Source organism: Puntigrus tetrazona, chromosome 12 (assembly GCF_018831695.1).
Source record: "Puntigrus tetrazona isolate hp1 chromosome 12, ASM1883169v1, whole genome shotgun sequence".
NCBI classification, from domain to species: domain Eukaryota; kingdom Metazoa; phylum Chordata; class Actinopteri; order Cypriniformes; family Cyprinidae; genus Puntigrus; species Puntigrus tetrazona.
In genome coordinates this window covers 3,196,360-3,214,982 of record NC_056710.1, presented here as the reverse complement: position 1 = coordinate 3,214,982, position 18,623 = coordinate 3,196,360, and the positions used below count along the sequence as shown (strand labels likewise).

General features: G+C 37.1%; 1 protein-coding gene across 1 annotated transcript in view; it reads right to left on the bottom strand.

Annotated features, from left to right (window-relative positions):
* Nucleotides 1–3,630: 3,630 nt before the first annotated feature.
* Nucleotides 3,631–18,623, bottom strand: part of LOC122355768 (wings apart-like protein homolog) — a 34,913-nt gene continuing 19,920 nt past the window's right edge. The window contains exons 9-19 of the mRNA XM_043254326.1: nt 17,507–17,643; nt 17,275–17,386; nt 16,949–17,170; nt 15,065–15,202; nt 14,805–14,900; nt 13,690–13,766; nt 10,770–10,876; nt 9,254–9,369; nt 8,701–8,865; nt 7,758–7,949; nt 3,631–3,807 (exon numbers count right to left, since the gene is read on the bottom strand). Of these exons, the coding sequence (XP_043110261.1) occupies nt 3,631–3,807; nt 7,758–7,949; nt 8,701–8,865; nt 9,254–9,369; nt 10,770–10,876; nt 13,690–13,766; nt 14,805–14,900; nt 15,065–15,202; nt 16,949–17,170; nt 17,275–17,386; nt 17,507–17,643 (1,539 nt within the window). The remainder of the gene's footprint in view (nt 3,808–7,757; nt 7,950–8,700; nt 8,866–9,253; nt 9,370–10,769; nt 10,877–13,689; nt 13,767–14,804; nt 14,901–15,064; nt 15,203–16,948; nt 17,171–17,274; nt 17,387–17,506; nt 17,644–18,623) is intronic.

Sequence of the window (18,623 nt, the reverse complement as noted above, 5' to 3'; positions counted from 1 at the left end):
CTAATTCTCAAACACTAAATATTTAAACTTTAATACTTATATTTTTTTAAAATGGTTGAGTTGACCAAAAGCGCTATGCACTACAGAATCTAAAAAGTGGAAAAGTAGAAATAAAATGAGGTGTCTAGTGCAACACATTTGTTTATTAATATGTGTAGTTATGGCAGAGTGAATCTGTTTTTACCTCCGAGTGTCAGGAGGCTGTCAGGCGATCACCACGCATCTAATCCACTTTTGATGAACTGGGCGATTAGGACTTCGTGGTCATTATCAAAGAGACTCCACTTGGTCTCATTTCTCAGCGCACACGATCTCACACACCCGCCCTCATTGCGTGTGTGGCCTCTCCTGAATAAATACAGCTCCTCTGTTCTCTGGAAGGGCTGTTTAATCTGCTGCGTTCCATATGCCTCATCCCCGTCGGACGGTGCTCTGGCACGCCAGTTCATCTGGAGAGAGGCAGACAGAGTGCCTGGCCCGACCCGCGGAGGGAGAGAGGGTGCGAGTTGTGACGCCCATCGCTCTGACCCAGCTCCGACTGTCCGGGCTCACGCGTCTCCGGGACGAGTACCAGACACCATCGCCGGTGACGGAGACGGGCGCGACGGGGCTGGGCAGCCAACGCCCGCGCAAGAGGAGAGGACAGCCTGAACGGCGGCCTTCGACTTACCTGAGGAGCGTTATTCCACGTGGTAGCACCAGGCCGTCTAAGTCTGAGACGCTTGTAGATGGCGCAGATCTACATCAGCAATTTCTGAAGCGGAGAGCTGCTGAGGAAAGAGACTTACCTCGAATTCGGTTACCCGGCTGTTGAAGACATGTATGGCACGGAGTATCAGGTCATCGTGGAAGGGTTCAGCGCAACCGGCTGAGACCAAGCCGACAGAAAGCCATCCCAACCTGTAGGATAAGATCATATGATGTGGGAATTTTGAAGCGCCCCACTGGTTGTAACGACCCCAAACACCTGAACTCTTAGCGTTGGACTTTCAATATATGGAGAGGAGCAATGGAGCAAAATGACTGATATAACATTCAGCCTATATTTCATTTTGCTTTTGAATTAATGTTTGGACATTTTGTAGTGAAATATAAAATATTTTGGAACTAATTATATATTTTACCTCTTATGCTATACAAATAAATATTTTCAGAGGAAAATCTTGTCTTTTTCTCTTGAGTTGACTCAAAACTTTATTTTGGTAGTCAACTTTAGACATTTTACCAACTAGCCTTACTTAAATTTGTCAAACGTTTGATTTAGTAGCATTACAACATTATTACAAAAAGTACATTAAAAAGTAATGAATTTGTAATATTACAATACTTTTTAATTTCCTTAAAAAAGTAACTATTATGGGGGATTTTTGTATAAAAAGTTATTTTACAATGTGAAAAGCATCACTTTCACACCAAAAGTTAAGTGAAGGAAACGCATGTTAGTTTCTGCTGTAGATGGCGCAGCATCAAAATAAAACGTATGAAGGATACGATTCAGGAGAAAACTTTCAAAACTATTTTGAGCAGTATAGTGGAAATGCATCATAAAAAGAGTTATTAGCAAAGACACTGGTTGGGATTATGAATAATAGGATTAAATGCATCAGTGATATTAGTCTTAACATTTAATTATCGGAGTTTTATTTTTTTGCATTTGACTTTTTATTAATTTTGAGGAACACTGAATGAGTGCACATAACGCCTCTGTACTTCTTTCTGATTTCTCTCAACATTGGCAACATGCGAGCTGGGTCAGTCGCAAGCAATGGGAAACAAAAGTAAATAGTCTTATTTAAAAAAAAAAAATGAACATATTTCAGTCTTACCTAAAAAGTAATGCTTCATTTTACTAGTTACTAAAGTGCAACTGATTACATAACTACGTTTGCCATTTGTAATGCATTACCTCCCAACACTGGTAGCAAGCAGTGATAGTCTTGTAATATGCCAATCAGACAATAAAAATGACAAGTAAAAAGTACTGAAAGTAGCAATTTTATTTATGCTTAAAAATTATGTACCGCGTAATTCAAAGACATTATTCTGAAATTGGTACAAATTCCATGTTCCTGCAGTTGGCTTCGATGAACTCTTACCTCAAAAAACAACTGAGAAAAATGCGGTATAAAAATAAAACGATTGATTCAGAAAAGTAGTCTATCTAGTTCTTCAACAGCCAATATTTATATGAGTATTTACAGTTTGTGTTGTTTCATTCAGTTCCCCGCTGTGTGAATTTCCATCCCGCTGTGATGTTTGGAGCTCAGATGCAGAATGCAGGACTGTGCCCAGAACAGCCTGGAAAACACTCAGCAACTCAGTGTTCCATGTAACAGAGTGAACCTAAAGTTAAGTGGTGAAGAAAAAAAAAAAAAAAAAAAAAAAAAGATCCTTAGCTTTGCTTTCTACCAAGCTGTGTGGATTGAAGTTATTTCCAGTCTATTACAGTCACGAATAGCAACAAAACGTCAGCTGAAGCTAACGCCTTTAGAAGGCGTAACAAACAATAGAGCGCTTCTGGTAACCTTGAGAGAAGATCAGAACACGCTTTCAAGTTAAAATTGGAATCTACTGGCCTTATCAAGAGAGACGCTGGCTGCCAATTAATCTAGTATTCAAACACCAACCATAAACAAGAGGACTTTATTCAGTAAGTAGTTTACGACACAAACTCGTGAAATGTAGGGAAGAAACTCTGCCGCTTGGCTCATGACTTGAACGGCAGACCTAGGTCACTGCTAGACAGAATCCAGCATTGTTATTGCATTTATCTTTAATTCTCATAGTAACTTGGCTCTATAACTAAACTCAGTGTAGGAGCGCATGCAGGAGATTTTTCGGTGACCTTAGGGTTAGCATGTAGCCCACAAAACCTAAAAAACCAGTGGATGAGATTTTCTGGCATCAAAAACTCCCAAATTCCCAATTCGTTTCTCTCTTTACAACACTGTTCAGCCAAAGCAGAATTCGTATTGCACGATTTGATAAGTCTGAGCTATCGTGAGGTTTGGACATCAGGTTGTTAACACTACAGTTAACGTTCTGGCATTTTGGACAATCTGGTTAAAAAAAAAAAAATCGCACTACTAAAACATTCTCAAAACACTTTGTCCTTTCCTGCCCTAAGCGAAATGGGAAAGTGATGTAATTTATTCATTCGCAGACCTTTGACATAGCTTATGCTCGATTAAAAAACGAATTTGTGCAACACAAAGGGAGTACATCCTGCAGCGAAGAAGAGAATGGATTTGAACTAGGAGGGCATGTCTTTGCGGCATTTCAAAGAGGACCAGAATTTCAACGGTTTTGGATTCGCCTCCAATCGCTCAGGTCAGCGTCGAGCTCTTTAAATTCACAGACTTGAGAGTAGAATAAAACAAACAGGGGAGACATCCTTTAACAAATTTTATCAAAGCCACTCTCTACATTTCTGCCAATGAAATCCAGCTTCCAAGGTGACTGATCAATAGACTCCAGTTAAAGGGGAGGACTGTGATGCGAGGAACACAATTATGTCAGTAACAAAAACATTAAGGCAGAAAGCGGGTGAACAGCTTTGTGACAAACTCAACCAAAACATCATCTTTTTAACAGAGTTCTGCAGATATGATGTGCTTTAGATTTAATTCTTTACAGTCTGAATGAGGAAGGTACTGATTGATGATGATGATGATAGTTTTCCCAGGTGTGTTGGGTTGGGCAGCAGTGATCTGAGGTCTGCGTGGAGCTCTGCAAACACACTAGCAGATGTTCCAGATAATCAATGACCCTGGAGATGGACTTCTGTCCCTTGGTGCCCACATCACACTGTAGAAAGAAACAAAAAACGCATAAATGTTCAACATAACTATATTGGTTTTCCTTACAAAATGAGGTAGAACATTAGTATTATATTACAGCAGGATCATATGCTTCACCTACTTGTTATATTCATGTCAAATAATTTCTAGTGACAGGCCGTTTACAAAATCGATATCTGACATTTTTCAGATAATATTGGTGCAATTTAGCCACTAAGCCAATTAACAGAAATGGTACTTCTCTCATGGGTCACATATATTATAATGTGCTCTTATTACAATACAATTACACAAATGTTAATAAGTAACAATGACTTACTATAGGTTTAAGGTTTGGTCTTAGATGTACATTTTTGTAAATACATATTAGAGCACATAAAACTCTAATGTAAAAGTTCCAAAACAGAGAGCCAGATCTTTTTTCTTTTTAAACATACATGTCATTTAAAAAAAAAAAAAAGTGTGTTTATTTTATTGTCTCAATGGGCTTTTTGGTCTCTTGTTAGCACAACCATTATCTTCTAAAAGTAAATAGTGTGACCATATCTTTCTGTTAATGATACGTCTACAATTGCAATTCTCTTCTCAGTGGTGTTTGACTGAAGCTTAACACTGCAGTGTTAAGGCACCTTCATTGGCTTCCAATTAGATATCGAATACAATTTATGATTTTACTTATAGGCCTTTTATAATCTCGCACCTTTATATCCCAAATGCACGTGATCATTCACCTACCCGATCTCTTATGTCTTCCGCTTTTGTGACTCTTGTACCATCTGTATGTGTCTGACTACCATGGATGTAGAGCCTTCAGTTGCATTGCTCCAATGATTTGGAATACTTTACCTCAGGACATACGTAATAGTTCTAGTCTTTCAATTTTAAAAATCATGCCATAAAACTTTTTTCCCGATTAGCCTATCCTAAGTGATTAAGTCATGCTACTGGGTATTGTTTTTATATTATTTTTCATTATGCTATTGTTTTCTTTTCGTTTAAATTATGTATTTTATTATTGTAAGGTGTCCTTGAGAATCTTGAAAGAGCGCTTATAAATAAAATGAATTATTATAATAAAAACATTGCATTTTGTTTTTTACTCACACTTACAAACTATGAGAATTTGTGATCAGAACCTTAATGGTGACAGAAGCAAGCGACTGTGGTGCATTATATTTAGAGTCTAGGTTCAGATTTGCACTACTTTTCTATTCTATTTAGCTGTTAATTTGCAGAGATTTGCGTAATATGTAAGAAACAAGCTGCTGTTTATCACAGAATTTTTTTCCAATAATAATTAGTAAAACTTTATGTCAAGGGAACCAGGCTGATGCCAACTTAAGCGAATTGTGATAACTGGCTAAATCAAATTACTCAACTGACTTTGTAGCAATCATAATATAAACCACCCTATACTGGTCAATTGCTAACACTTGTGCACTTACTGTAAGGTTCATGAAATTCAAAGAACTTCTTCAGCATTTCTGTCATGACAGAAAAATCCCCTTTGGCAGGTTTTCCTCACAGTAGTCACATTCATCTGAAAGAGAGAGACAGCATTAGCAGCTCATTCCTCCGTGTAAGGTTACAGTGCACTTCAGGCCTGCGCTGAAAGAGTCTGGAGACTCTTAAAGCAAGTTTCTGCTGATCAAAGCATCAGCACTCTCTCACTGTGGCCATCATTTCTTTCCCCAGATGGGTTCTTAGTCTCCATGGTACTCAATCTTCAGAAACAGATCCAAATCAAAATTTCCCTCCTCTGATGCCCCTAACACGAATCTAAGCTGCAAACAGGAAGATGCGTATGCGCTAGGAATCTTATTTTTGAGTCAATCTGTTTTTCTAAAACAGAATCAAACTTGACCTTCAAAGTGTGCAAAATCATCAAAGAAAAAAAAGTGAGAATGAATAGTATAAATGGCGTCTCTTTTGCGTCTGCATCTGGGTTAAGTGTCACTGGCGAGACAGATAATGGTCGTGCACGTCAGTCAGAAAGCAAAAAAGAGTGGTATGAAAGAGAAACAGAGGAGTCCATTACAGTCGATTCTACACCCCACCTATTAACGTCCTGAAAATAAATCCATTAATACTGCCAGACACAACACAGGCAGCTTTCTTCTGATACCTGCCCTGAAACTTGAAAACAGCAATTTAGACAAACAACACTCAAACCCTGCAAAACCAAAGGAATATTAACAACAAAAAGAGTTTACTAGTAAACGCTTGTACTTTTATTGGCCTAGCCTGGGTTTGTCCTGACCTTAAAGTTACCGTGTCCTCATTCTACTACTAAAGGGCACAAGTATCACTTGTCCAGGACAGAAAGGGTAACTAGCTGAACAGTAGTGGTTTTGGCAGAACTAAATGCATACCTGACCTTAATAATAAACAATATGAGGAAAATGCAGGTTCTGAGCAGACAGAGCCACAAGGTATGAATCAAAAAATACAAAATGGGAAAAAAACTGAGGTGAGGTGAAATAAGTTATGTTACTTACAGGGCTCCCCTGGCACAGACAACCCAAAAGCAATGCAGTGTATGACGCCACAATACTGTCCTCCATGTGCTTGCCAGCATGCTGAAGAGCTGGAGAGAAAAATCACATGACAGGTTGCTTAAAATGGGCGTTTTTTTTAATCTTATTGAAAAAAACATTTAAATAAAGTTTAAAAGGTATGTCATGAGATAACGTTCACTAAAATATTTAAAAACGTTTTTAATTGCATTACTGGTCATAATTTTAGAATAATTAAAATTAGTAATATAAGTTCGTAATATAATGAAATATAAAAAGTTAATTTGCCTTGAACGTGTTTATTTTTGGAAGTAACAATGCATTGAAAATCATCCAAAAGCCTACGCCTATAGACATTTATAATATTGCAAAAGATTTCTATTTGAAAAGCTGTTTTGAACTTTATCAAAAGTCAACGCTGATAATGAGAACGGTTATTACTGTTTGAGCACCAAAAATAACTGATCACCACATGAGCATAATATAATGATTTCTGAAGGATCATAACAATGAAGACTGGAATAATGGCCATTACAGAAAAAAATGCATTTTAAAATAATGTTAAAAGGTTATTTTAAACAGTTTTTGCTGCATATATGATCAAAGAAATGCAGCCCTGGTGAAAATCAAAGACTTCTTTTTAAGTTAAAAATCTAGTTGCTCCAAACTTTTCACCAGTTATTTATATCCACAAGCACACACTATACCCTGTACACTTTTGTTGTAGTAAGCAACATGTAAAAAAAAAAAAGAAATTGAAGCAGCTAAACTCACGCAGAACGAGCTAACAACACTAATAAAGCAGGCTGCCTCGCTTATTTTACAGAAAATACATAAAACTCAGCATATTATGGCTTGTGCTTTTATTGTTTCTCATTTGCTTTTTGAGAAAAACAAGAGGAAAAGAGGAAACACCCCGCCGGCATAGATGTTACAAGGACGCACAGATTTGCTAAGCGGCTATGTTTGTTGAACACCAAAACAAAACGCCACACAATTAAAACCGAATACACAGGAAGACAAAGGTCTTGCACAAGCAGCTGCGCTCGTTGACTGCAGATGAGAATTGCATTGTATTCGACTAGCTTTGTATCTTAAAGCAGAAGAAAATTCCTGGAATTGTCCAAATATAAGAAAATGAAACAGCTGCATTTGGACTGTTGACGCAGGAGCTAAATGCATTGACTTGGAGTCTGAGTTTGTGTGGTGCATTCAGAGAGAAAAATAAAATGATATTCTCAGAAACCTCTAACATGCACGTACACACGAATGGCCCTGAAGATTGGGATGAACAGAAATTAGAACTGAAGCCAAGCCATTTATTAGCTTCTTTCATCTGTTGTTCCAATTCTAATATAACATGCTATTTGAACATTATTGTGCCGCCAAAGTGGCTTATAGTTTAAGCAAAATGAATTTCAGTGGCAAAAAACTTGTCTACCTTTGTTGAGATCGAGTTCTTCATCATCCTCTCCCTTCTTCTTGTCCTCTGTGCTGTTGTTGTTTTCTGAAGCGACCACTGGATCTCTTCATTGGTCTCCTTCCATTCTCCACTCTGGTCCAGTTGGGACTTTGGCGGATCGTTGATGAAGTCATCCGTCTCCGCCTCCGCTAACATGGCTGCATGCTCTCTCTGAAGAAAAAGCTATTCATGCAGAAACAGACAATCAGTGACCCAATCAGTGAACGAAAAAAATAGATTGTGGACATATTCAAAAGATTCAAATAATTGAGAATTACCGCAATTTCCCACCACTAAAACCAATGCTTATCTATTATAGGTATGCATTTCACCTGAAAATGAATTATTTTACCATTTTACCATTTGATTTGAGTAAAACTAGCATCATATCACATTGACAGAACTGTAAAGTTATTCATGGCTAAATGTGCATCTAAATCCAGCTAATTTCAAAGTCATTGTGCCCATTTTTCAGTAGAATGTACATAGCCCACTACTAATTTTTTGTTTAATACATTTTTTGTATGATATTTTCTGAGGATTAAACAATATTTCTTCCATGTTTTAATTTTAATAGTAACTCCTCTTTGTCAAAAATAAAGTTTGCTTAATTAGAGATCAAACTAATTAAAGGTATGTGTTCATTATTTATCCACAAAAAACAAAAAAAACACAGAATTTCTGAGGGAAAAAAGACAAATCGAATAAATTAAGTTTAATGCATTCAAATAATTAGACATGTTAAAACGAAATTTGGTCTTGATCAATAAAATTGAAATTTAAACCAAACTATTAAAAAGGAGCTGAGAAAATTTCAAGCAAAAAAGTTTGTTTTTGGGTAACCTATTCCTTTAATAATAGGTGCAAGAAGTGTGAAGTGTGTCAATACAGCAGTTGTTTATCTGTGTGCGTGTTTATATACCTTCACCAGAGCAGCGATAGCGCTGAGAGATCTCCCAGTCTGCAACTCATCTTTGTCAGACACACACATGGAGTCCCAGACTTCAACTCCCTCCATCTGCAGCTCTATCAGACAGTGTCTGTTCCTCGCGCTGTACTCCACCAGATTAATGAGCAAGCCCAGACCCTAAAACCACACACAAATACAATGAAACACACCTCATTTATATCTAAAAGAACCACAAGGCAGATAGAAAACATGGTTTCACTTTGATATTAATGTCACGCACAGCCGCTTTCCACAAACAAAACAAAAAACAAGATTGGACGCACATTTTCAAACTAATAAACAAAAAAAGTCATTCGCATCACCTTAATTAACAGAATGCATAGATTGTCTCCATATACGCTGTACTAAAATGCTTTAAAAACAAAAAGAAAAAAATGACAACCATAGAATTCTGTGTGAAATATGTGATTTATAACAGCCCTATTAGTATTAAACTTCCGCTTGTAAGGCTGCTTGAACTCCTAGTGCCCAACACTGAGTGATACTAGTAGAGCTGTGTACTCACCAGGACTCTGATATCGAACCTCCGCTCCTGCGGCAGGTACTGTGGGACCCTGAGCACACAGTGCAGCGCCGTGCTGATTAAATCCTCTTGCTCGCCCGTCTTTGTGCTGCCCCATTCTACAGAAGGAAAGAAAACGCACTCAGTGGCCGCTTCGCATACGAGTTCAGCATTAGTTAATCAGGGATTTTTCTCTGACTGTTGTTCTCCAAGCCGCTCACATCTGGCTTATGACTGAGTACTCCTGCATTATGCTGAAGGGTTTGGCAGCAGTACTAGCAAGCAGCTAGCCAAAGCACCACCGCTAACAGAAATCCATTTGGCACATCGAACAAAGGCCATGCAAGAAAGCCAGAAGACTCTTATTGACTTTAAGCCTTTTAAAAGCAGAATAACAAACGTGCTATAAGGCGTAATGTAATGAGACAGCCGCTACGGCCTAGTCGCTTGATTGTTCAGCTGAACAGCTTCCAATGCATATTACATTTCGGTGCTGGGAAGTAACTACTGAAAAGCAGCAAAGTTATTAGGTTGGTAATGGCTAATCAATATCTAATAATGAATTTCATTACTGATTAGCTTGGTCTTTGTGCTGAAAATGGAGAACCTTTGTCTGTGAAAACACTTTACAGTAGTGAAAAAGGGTGGTTAAATGCAAGTAAATCGTAGTCTGTAATTGTCTAAGCTCAAAGTTCACTGCTCATAATAGCTTTGCATATAATTACATGCAAGTAACCCTTAGCCGAACCCTAATCCTAACCGTATAAGGAAGTAAATGTAGTTGATTAATATTACTCCGTACTTAAATGTAGAATTAAACCAAGGAGGACACTCGTACTTTGGTCCACAAAGAGGCAACACTAGACTATGTATACTAGTTTGACAAAATTTGCTTTACAAACACTTCAAGCATACCACCATTACATAAGTAAGCTCACTCAAGTAACGGACATTTGATGTCCATGATGAATGTGTATGTAGATAAAAGCCAAAATTAAATGTTTACCATATAAAGCAATAATGTCTCCTTAGTCTTCAATGTTTGGAATGAGGCTAATGGCTTGTTTCCACTGAGCGGTACAGTTCAATACAATATAGTACGCAATTATGTCTTTATTTTCTCCTATATAAGCCACTTATACTTTTATAATGGCCATTATTGCTCATAAAAACTCAACAAAAGAGGTAAAGTTGCTACTTTTCGTCTTACACCACAACTATCAAGTAAGGGTGTAAGTAAGCTAGTTGTTGTTCCATACTGTATTTCCACCTGCTCTGCGGAAACAAGCCATAAGTAATTGATGAAAGAATTTTCATTACTGGGTGAACTACTGCTTTAAGAGTAGCTTTGCAAGTTATATTATCAAAGAAGCTTTTTTAACACCGTTACTTTTACAGTGCATTCCTTTACAGTTCAAGTAGATTTCTTTTTAACGCCCTGTTTGTACTGACCGTTGTCATGTGTGAGATTAGCAGGGCGCCAATGATAGCTCGTGATACAGTCTTCTCACGGCTTTGCCCACGTTGCTGTTGCTGCAGTAGGGCAGCGGCGTGCCTGATGAGCACAGACCTCTGTTCACCTCTCGACTGTACCTCTGGATCATCTCCTCACAGTGCCGTAATGCTCTACAACAGACAGAACAAATATGACATGTGCATTTGAACTAGAACTAGAGCAAATTGTTTTAGCATACAAAAATCTTGAAAACATTGCTCTAAAGGTTTTAATTCTTACATTTAGTACTCATGCCATCTATTTGCTTACACACAAGTTATTACATTGCTTTAGATATCATTAGATAAGCTTTTCACCATTTCATCTGAGAAAAACTAGCATCAAATAAACAAAACCACTAAAATATACTTCTCAAAATAATAAAAGGAATAGAACAGTGTTGTGTGTCACCCAAGTAAAAGCATTTGATTTGATTACATTTTTAAATAAGTTTTAATTATAAATTTGCATTAAAATCAAATCATTTTGGCAGAAAATAAAATTGATTTGATAAATTAAAAAGCAGCTTAGTCCGTGGTTATGTTTATTCAATGATGAAAGCCTTTCCTTTCCCATTAATGGTAAATGAATACAGTTATATAAAATAAAATATTGTGAGAAAAGTTTTAGCCATAAAGCCCTTCCCCACAGTGAAAAATTACTAAAAAATATCAACTGGTGGTTCGGACTAAATTCGATGCACTTAAACTTGGACCATATCTGTATCCTGCAGCAAAAACATTTGAGAAACACTACATTAAGTACTTTTAGTGAACTCCAAATATTACTGCAAGCACAAAAATAACGGCCCTCGATAAATCATATTAACCTATCAGATGGCATCAAAGCCTCTTGACAGATACTTCAGTTGAATATAAGGTGCATCTTGACACAGTGTTGTCACATTTGAACATTTTAACACCAAATCTGGTACTTTAAGTGCTCTATCAGCATCTAAATAATGGCTGTTCGGAGTAACACTCAAGATGGAAAAACAGCCTTCAGATAACAGATGCAGCGGGAAGTGCGTGTATCCTAATGGATTGCATTTACGCCAAAGCCAGGGTCAGCAGACACTAACACAAACTGCATTAGTTTTTCTCTAGAGGGGAAACTTAGCTCTTCCTCTCTATTAGTCCCCAAGATGGGGTGTGTGAAAGAGTGAGATAGCAATAGAGAGAGGGAGTCTGCATCCACAGCACATGCGCTACAGTACGACCAGCTTCATGCAAAATGCCACTAATGCGCTTAGCATAATGAGAGGTCATTAGCGAGCGAGATGGGAAATGGAGGTAGAGGTTCATGTATTCATACATTAGTGGGGTCGTCATTAATGCAAGCCTGCCATACTCTCTAATTGAATTAGAGCCAGCTGAACGAGCTCTTCCAGCAGTGTGTGCGCGTGTGTGTGTGTGAGCTGACTTTGTTGACTCATCTAGATTCTCTTCACAGTCCTGAGCACTCGTGTTTGGTTCGCTGTGCACTCTGAAGGGTCTGACCCCGTCTAGAGAGCTGGGCCATCAGCTCGTAATTACATTAGCAGCGGAAGAGAGGCCAGACTGCCTCAAGCGGACAAGTATAAGCTAGATTTACCATAACAGATGCCTAAATGTGCTTTCACATGGAAAGTCGATTTTTGCATCTTCTGAAAAATGTGGTACTTGCTTACACGAAAGTCGCGGCTGAGATGCTAGGGTGTTATAGATGCTTGCCAGATCATTGCTTCATGGCTGCTGAAGCTTCTATCAGAGTGGTTTTTAGCGTAAGCTATTCGGCTTGCTAACTGTGATTGTTAGTTGCCCAAATCAAAAGAGCCAGTAAGAATTTAAAAAGCATCTTTATAACGTTCTGAGCTCTGGAAACGGCTTCATTTCGTCCTTCGATGCAAGTTTTTCTCCTAAGTGTTTGGATTGCTTAGAAAATAATATAAGATATCATTCATGTATCTAGCGCAAAGGTGTGGGGGTGTTACAATACAAAGCCAACAAATATAAAAATATCTAAGTCACAAAAGTGAAAAAAAAAAACACCTTTCATAACATATGATGAATGGTACAATTATAAAATCAGTCAATGACTCATTAGCTGTATGCACTCTTTTTACAGAAAGAGAAAGCATTTCCGCAATAATTATCATTGTATATGCACACTCTACTCTACTGTCTTATTTGGGTTCTGCAAGTGGGTTTCTTTTTAGCTTTGTGTATGTTTGACTTCCTTCTCCCATCAGAATGCCATTTTCTATGCTTTTTAGAAAGCTGTGAAAAAGCAGTAACAGATTTTTTTTGTTTGTTTTGCTGTTGGAACAAATGCTCCCATTTAGCTCTAACGAGGTTTACTCTGTAAAATAAATGTGCAAATAAACTCCACAGTCATCTGAGGCAATAACTTTGTGAGAACAGATTAAATACAAGTATTCAATGTTAATTTCTCATGCGTGAAGTTGTGCAATATCAGATCAGACGGCTCCTGGCTCACTGCATGCTTTCATTACATGCTTTCGGATGTAAGAAAGTATATCGGGGCGGTTAGGAATGACACAAGGGACTAAATGACTACGGTTAACTATACTTTTAAGTGGTCTGAAGTTGGACACTTAAGACAGTATGCAACTCTCATTAAGGTTTGGAATGATTGGCCTCTTTAGGAAATGTCAGCGTGGCTTGAGCCGTATCAGAGGGTGTTCTCTGGCACAGCAGCTCTGTGCTTATGGTCTTGGCAGCTGGTGTTGTTGATAAAGTGTTCCTGTTGCTGTTGGAGTTGTTAATGAGTCTGGAGGCTGTCTGCTGTAATGAGGAAAGCTAGCGGTTAACCTGCACCCTGTCTGACCACACACACACTACCAGGAGCTTCCTGCCAAAACAATCAGGAAACATGACAAGTGTACTGCTACATTACTGTAAAACTACAGCTAGACAACTGCTTTGCTTTTGGAGCAACTTACTTTGCTGAAGACACTATGAGCTGAGAGTCCTTGTACGCGATCAGGTAGGCCTGGTTTTCTGGATTGTGAACCGTTACCTGCATCAATAAATATCAAATTAAAGTTAAAAAGAAATTGTAAACTGGCCCAGCGGAGATATACTCCGTTGTTCAATCTACAGTAGGTTAATATCAAGGTTAATGTAGTCTGTTTATCCCATAGCAAACTCTATTGAGGTTTACAGCTGACTTGCTCTGTACAATAACCAGCATTCCCTCAAAAATTACACACACACAGATAGATAAATACACGTGTACATATTTCTGAAAAATATTCTATGATTATATACTTGTATAAGTATATGCTGTTTGTGCATCTCTACTATATACAACATATTCGCAATATACAATATATTCACGATTTATCGTTCGACAGGACTAATGGTTTGGGGACAGTATTTTTTTGTTTTTGAAAGAAGCCTTTTTTGTTACTTTGCTAATAAATGTTGCACATTTTCATAATTATTTGTTCCTCATTATTGATTTTTAGTTTTGTATACCTATTTAAACATTGTGTAATACATACGCCGTTTACAGACTATTTCAAAGAAAGCGTTGTCACACCTAGTATAAACATTAAAAACAGTTGCTCGATATTTTTGTGAAACACTGATCTTTTAGGATTTTTAATGAATAAAGTTGACACCATATGAAACACCAAATTACAATTATTTTACTAATTTCATTCACAAAAAAAATAAATAAATAAAATAATAAAATATAAATAAATAAATAAATAAATAAATATAAATATATATATATATAAATAATATATATATATATATATATATATATATATATATATATATATATATATATATATATATATATATAAAAATAACCTTACTTCTTTTATTACCACCGTCTTTTATTATAAAAACCATAAAGCAAATATACTTTGCTCATTTTTAAATAAATGCTGAATGACTGAAATTTGTATCCCATGTAAATTGATTTTGCATGTTCACAGGATTCACATTATTCCAACTCAGAATACTTTATACTGTACACGTTTACTTTTAAATAACACATCTATGACGACCTCAAATCAAATGCATGAATGATTATGAAACTTACACTTTCTAGAGAGCGCAAACATCTCTCAGCACCCCACAATGACGCCACTAGGTTCTCCTTATCATCCTCTCGGCTCAGGTTTTCCACACACTTTAACTGTGGGTAAAACACACATGCCGCGTTAAATCATTCTCACAAGAATCTTATTACGCTATACAAGTATGTGAAACCCAAGCAAATGGGATGTTTATGACTTAATACAACATAACACTATTAACAAATAATAGATAAACACATCTTTAATAATATGCATGTCACACTGAAATACTGAGCGAAAGTAGAAGACCTTTATCTACAATGTGGTCCAGGCCTCCCAGAAGCCGGAGTTCTTCTTTAAACCAATCCCCCGCTCTCTTCGACGTCAACGACAACAGTGTCTCCATTGCTAAATGTCCTGTCTGTTGAGAAAAGACAATGCACAATCAGTCTGAAAGATGTTACAAAAGATACATTCAGCTTTAATGGCTCCATTATGCAAATGCAAAAGTTCTATTTGCCAAACAGAACATTAAAACAAATGTAAATAGAGGGAGAGAAATGCAAAGAACACAACTTCATATAAAAAGCTCTTAATCTGGCATTGACGGCTAAAGCAAAAACATGAAAACAAGTAAATATTCTAATACTTTAGCAAAGGGTGTTTTCAATGAATTTATGGGTGAATATAGAAAGTTCCTGGAATCATGCTGTTTTTTTTAGTGTGCTAACAGTAAGCAAGCGTTCACAAAGGATGCATTATGTTTGCCTGTGTAATTTTTTTGTTTAATTGCTGGTCTACGTGCACATGCTCCAGTCAGATATCCTTTACTAGTGTGTGATGCGTTTTTTTTTTAAAGGTCAGCATTTTCAGCACAATTTTGAGCACAGTGTGTCAAGTTTTAAAATCCTTGAATTCTGTTTCATTCTGATGTCTTCCACCCAACTGTCCTGTGAGAACAGCTTATAAAAATTACACTGTCAGCAGCACGCTAAGCGTTCTCTGAGAAAGGGTTCACAATCTTTAAACAACTTTCTTGCAACATTCGACAATAAAAATCCACTTGTGAATAAGCTGTATCAAAGTTTAAACAGTTAATCATGATTATTCTGCTTGAAAAATCATTACAGTCATTTTATTTAACATTTCATTAAAATTATTGAACTAGTACATTCAGAGAATGCATGGTTTCCTTGCATATTTAGATTTAAGTTAAATAAAAAACAGATTGGAAAACACCTTTATTTGAACAATTCTCTTAATGGATATTATTAAACTGCAAAAAATGCTTTCTGGGTGTTTTTCCTGCTCATTATCACTTTTCCACAATATAGAAAGAGCACATTTATTGTTGACAAGTCTGGGAAGAAAATATATACATTTTAGAAACACTCCAATTGAGGATTGTTACATCTAATATCTGGCAACCGTAACCATGAGACCTGTTACCATTGCAAGACAATGGAAATAGCAATTAAAAACAAACAAATAATTACTAGTTTAAAAGCAACCCACCAGTGGGCAAATAATAGACAAATATTCGTAATGAAGTGAAAAGAAACAAATCTTTGTAGACAGAGATGGCTTGAAAAAGCCAAGCTAGAAAGATGATGTTGCTATGCATTTTCTAAGGTGTTGCTGTGCAGTTGCTAGGGTACTCGGGTTGGTTGCTAGGTGTTGCTATGCGATTGCTAGGTACTTGGTAGGGCGTTGCAATGCGATTATTGAAAAAAATACCCCCGCCAAAAAACACAATACATCCTTATGTTCCATCAAAGAAAGTAAATCATAAGGGTTTGGCATGGGGGTGGGCGGGTATAAACAACAAAATATAATGTAATTTTGGGATGAACTATTCTTTAACACTAGCTGTGACTAGCTAGTCACAACACACTAACCAAAACATTGTCGAATAAAAAAAACAACAACATTCTTAGAATGAACAACTCAAACAATGAAGTGTATCCACTAGAGGAGCAGAAACTGAACCTTTCTGAAAAACCACAAATGAACACACTCCCTCACCCACATGGTCTATCACACAAGCAGAATAATAAAAAAAGTGCAAATCCTTGACAGCAAAGTTTGCAGATGTAAACAAACAGATCTACCGCACTGCAGCAAGAAACACCAGCCAATAACAAATCACAACTCATCTCAAGCTTACCGTGATATTCTCCAAGTCAAGATGCTTATTATGGGCGGTTTCGCAGAGTTTACGAATCTTTTCTTTTACTTTGTTCATCTCTTTTGTCGTTAGCTGATCGGCAATGGATTTGTCCTGTTCTAATTCCAGCAAGCGAATCATTAGATCCAGACTTGCCCGATCCAGGTCCATGTTCAAGCGGTCTCGGCTGAGTATGTACATCAGAGAGGCCGTACACGAGAGCTAGATTCTGAAGAAAGGGTCAGGGACGGGAAGTACAATCGATTAGACATGAAACGTCAGGCAGTGAAGGTTTCAGAAAAGTTAAATAACATAACTTGACTTACTGGATGTTGAGGCGCATCATTGAGAGTTTTAAAGACCTGAGCCACTTTCCCACGAGCCCTCAGGTGCATCCTGAAACCGGGCATGGCGCATCGCGTGGCCAAACTAATAACACTGAACACAAACACAACAGGATTCTAATAAACATACACAGTAAGCCTATTGCAAGCATTAGTTCATATTTAAAAGATTGGGGAATGGTTAGAATATACACTGAAGGAATGGTTTCTGCACCTAAGGCAGCGTGTGTTAAGGGGTTGACCAGTCTTCAGACCAGTGGCAAGATATTCAAAGTCATCTGTGAACTCCTGATTCTCGCCAAATTCCACTACGTCATTGAAGTGCTTCACGTGCTGAACAACGGTGTACAACTGTAAGAAAAAAAGTAAACAAGGGTTTCATTTTATGATGTAAATATTCTCAGACTAAAAATGTAGTCTTTTCAGTTTCAGTGAATATAAAGAGAATCCTTGCTCATTTTAAAGTCTTATATATATATATATATATATATATATATATATATATATATATATATATATATATATATATATATAGAGAGAGAGAGAGAGAGAGAGAGAGAGAGAGAGAGAGAGAGAGAGAGAGAGAGAGAGAGAGAGAGAGAGAGAGAGAGAGAGAGAGAGAGAGAGAGAGTTCTAGAGCGGTGCACACAAAGACACTTAAATCTGACAAGGCCAACAAATATGTTTTGATAAGGTTAACAAATATGTTTTTTTTCCTCGATAATGTTAGCCTACGGTCAAAAACCACAAAACAGATATAATAAAATGAGGGTGGTCTGGAAACAATCCGAATGGCTTACAGCTAGCAGCGTAGATAAAAAGTTATTCAATGGGCAGACTAAGAGGTGAAGACTGTAACGTAGGTGGGCCTGAACAACTGTTTAACACCCACAGTCAGAATTACTCCACAGAACATCAATGCTTTCTGGACCCCATCAGAAGATCTCTTTGTATTAGCATTAACAGTCCTTATGATGATGCCAGCATTTTCAATATGCTGCCACTGAGACTTTCAAATTCAAAATTCACTGAAAAACAGCTGCACTACTTTGTATGCATATTAAGATTAAAGCTTTATGCCTTTATCAGTTCCATGCCACTGATTTTCAAATTTAATTTGCTCCTGCTTGGGCCTTTAGTATAAAGTTGGCAAATATTTAAATGTCTAGTGCATTACAAATCTTTTAACTCAGCAGCCTCTGTTCTCAAATGTAGATTAGCCCTTTTTTCAGATGTGAGGGGGAGGGAGAAAAAAAAAAGGGATAATGACAGTTAAAATCACTTACTGAATTAAAGTGACAGCAATCATACTACATCCAAAATGTTCAAAT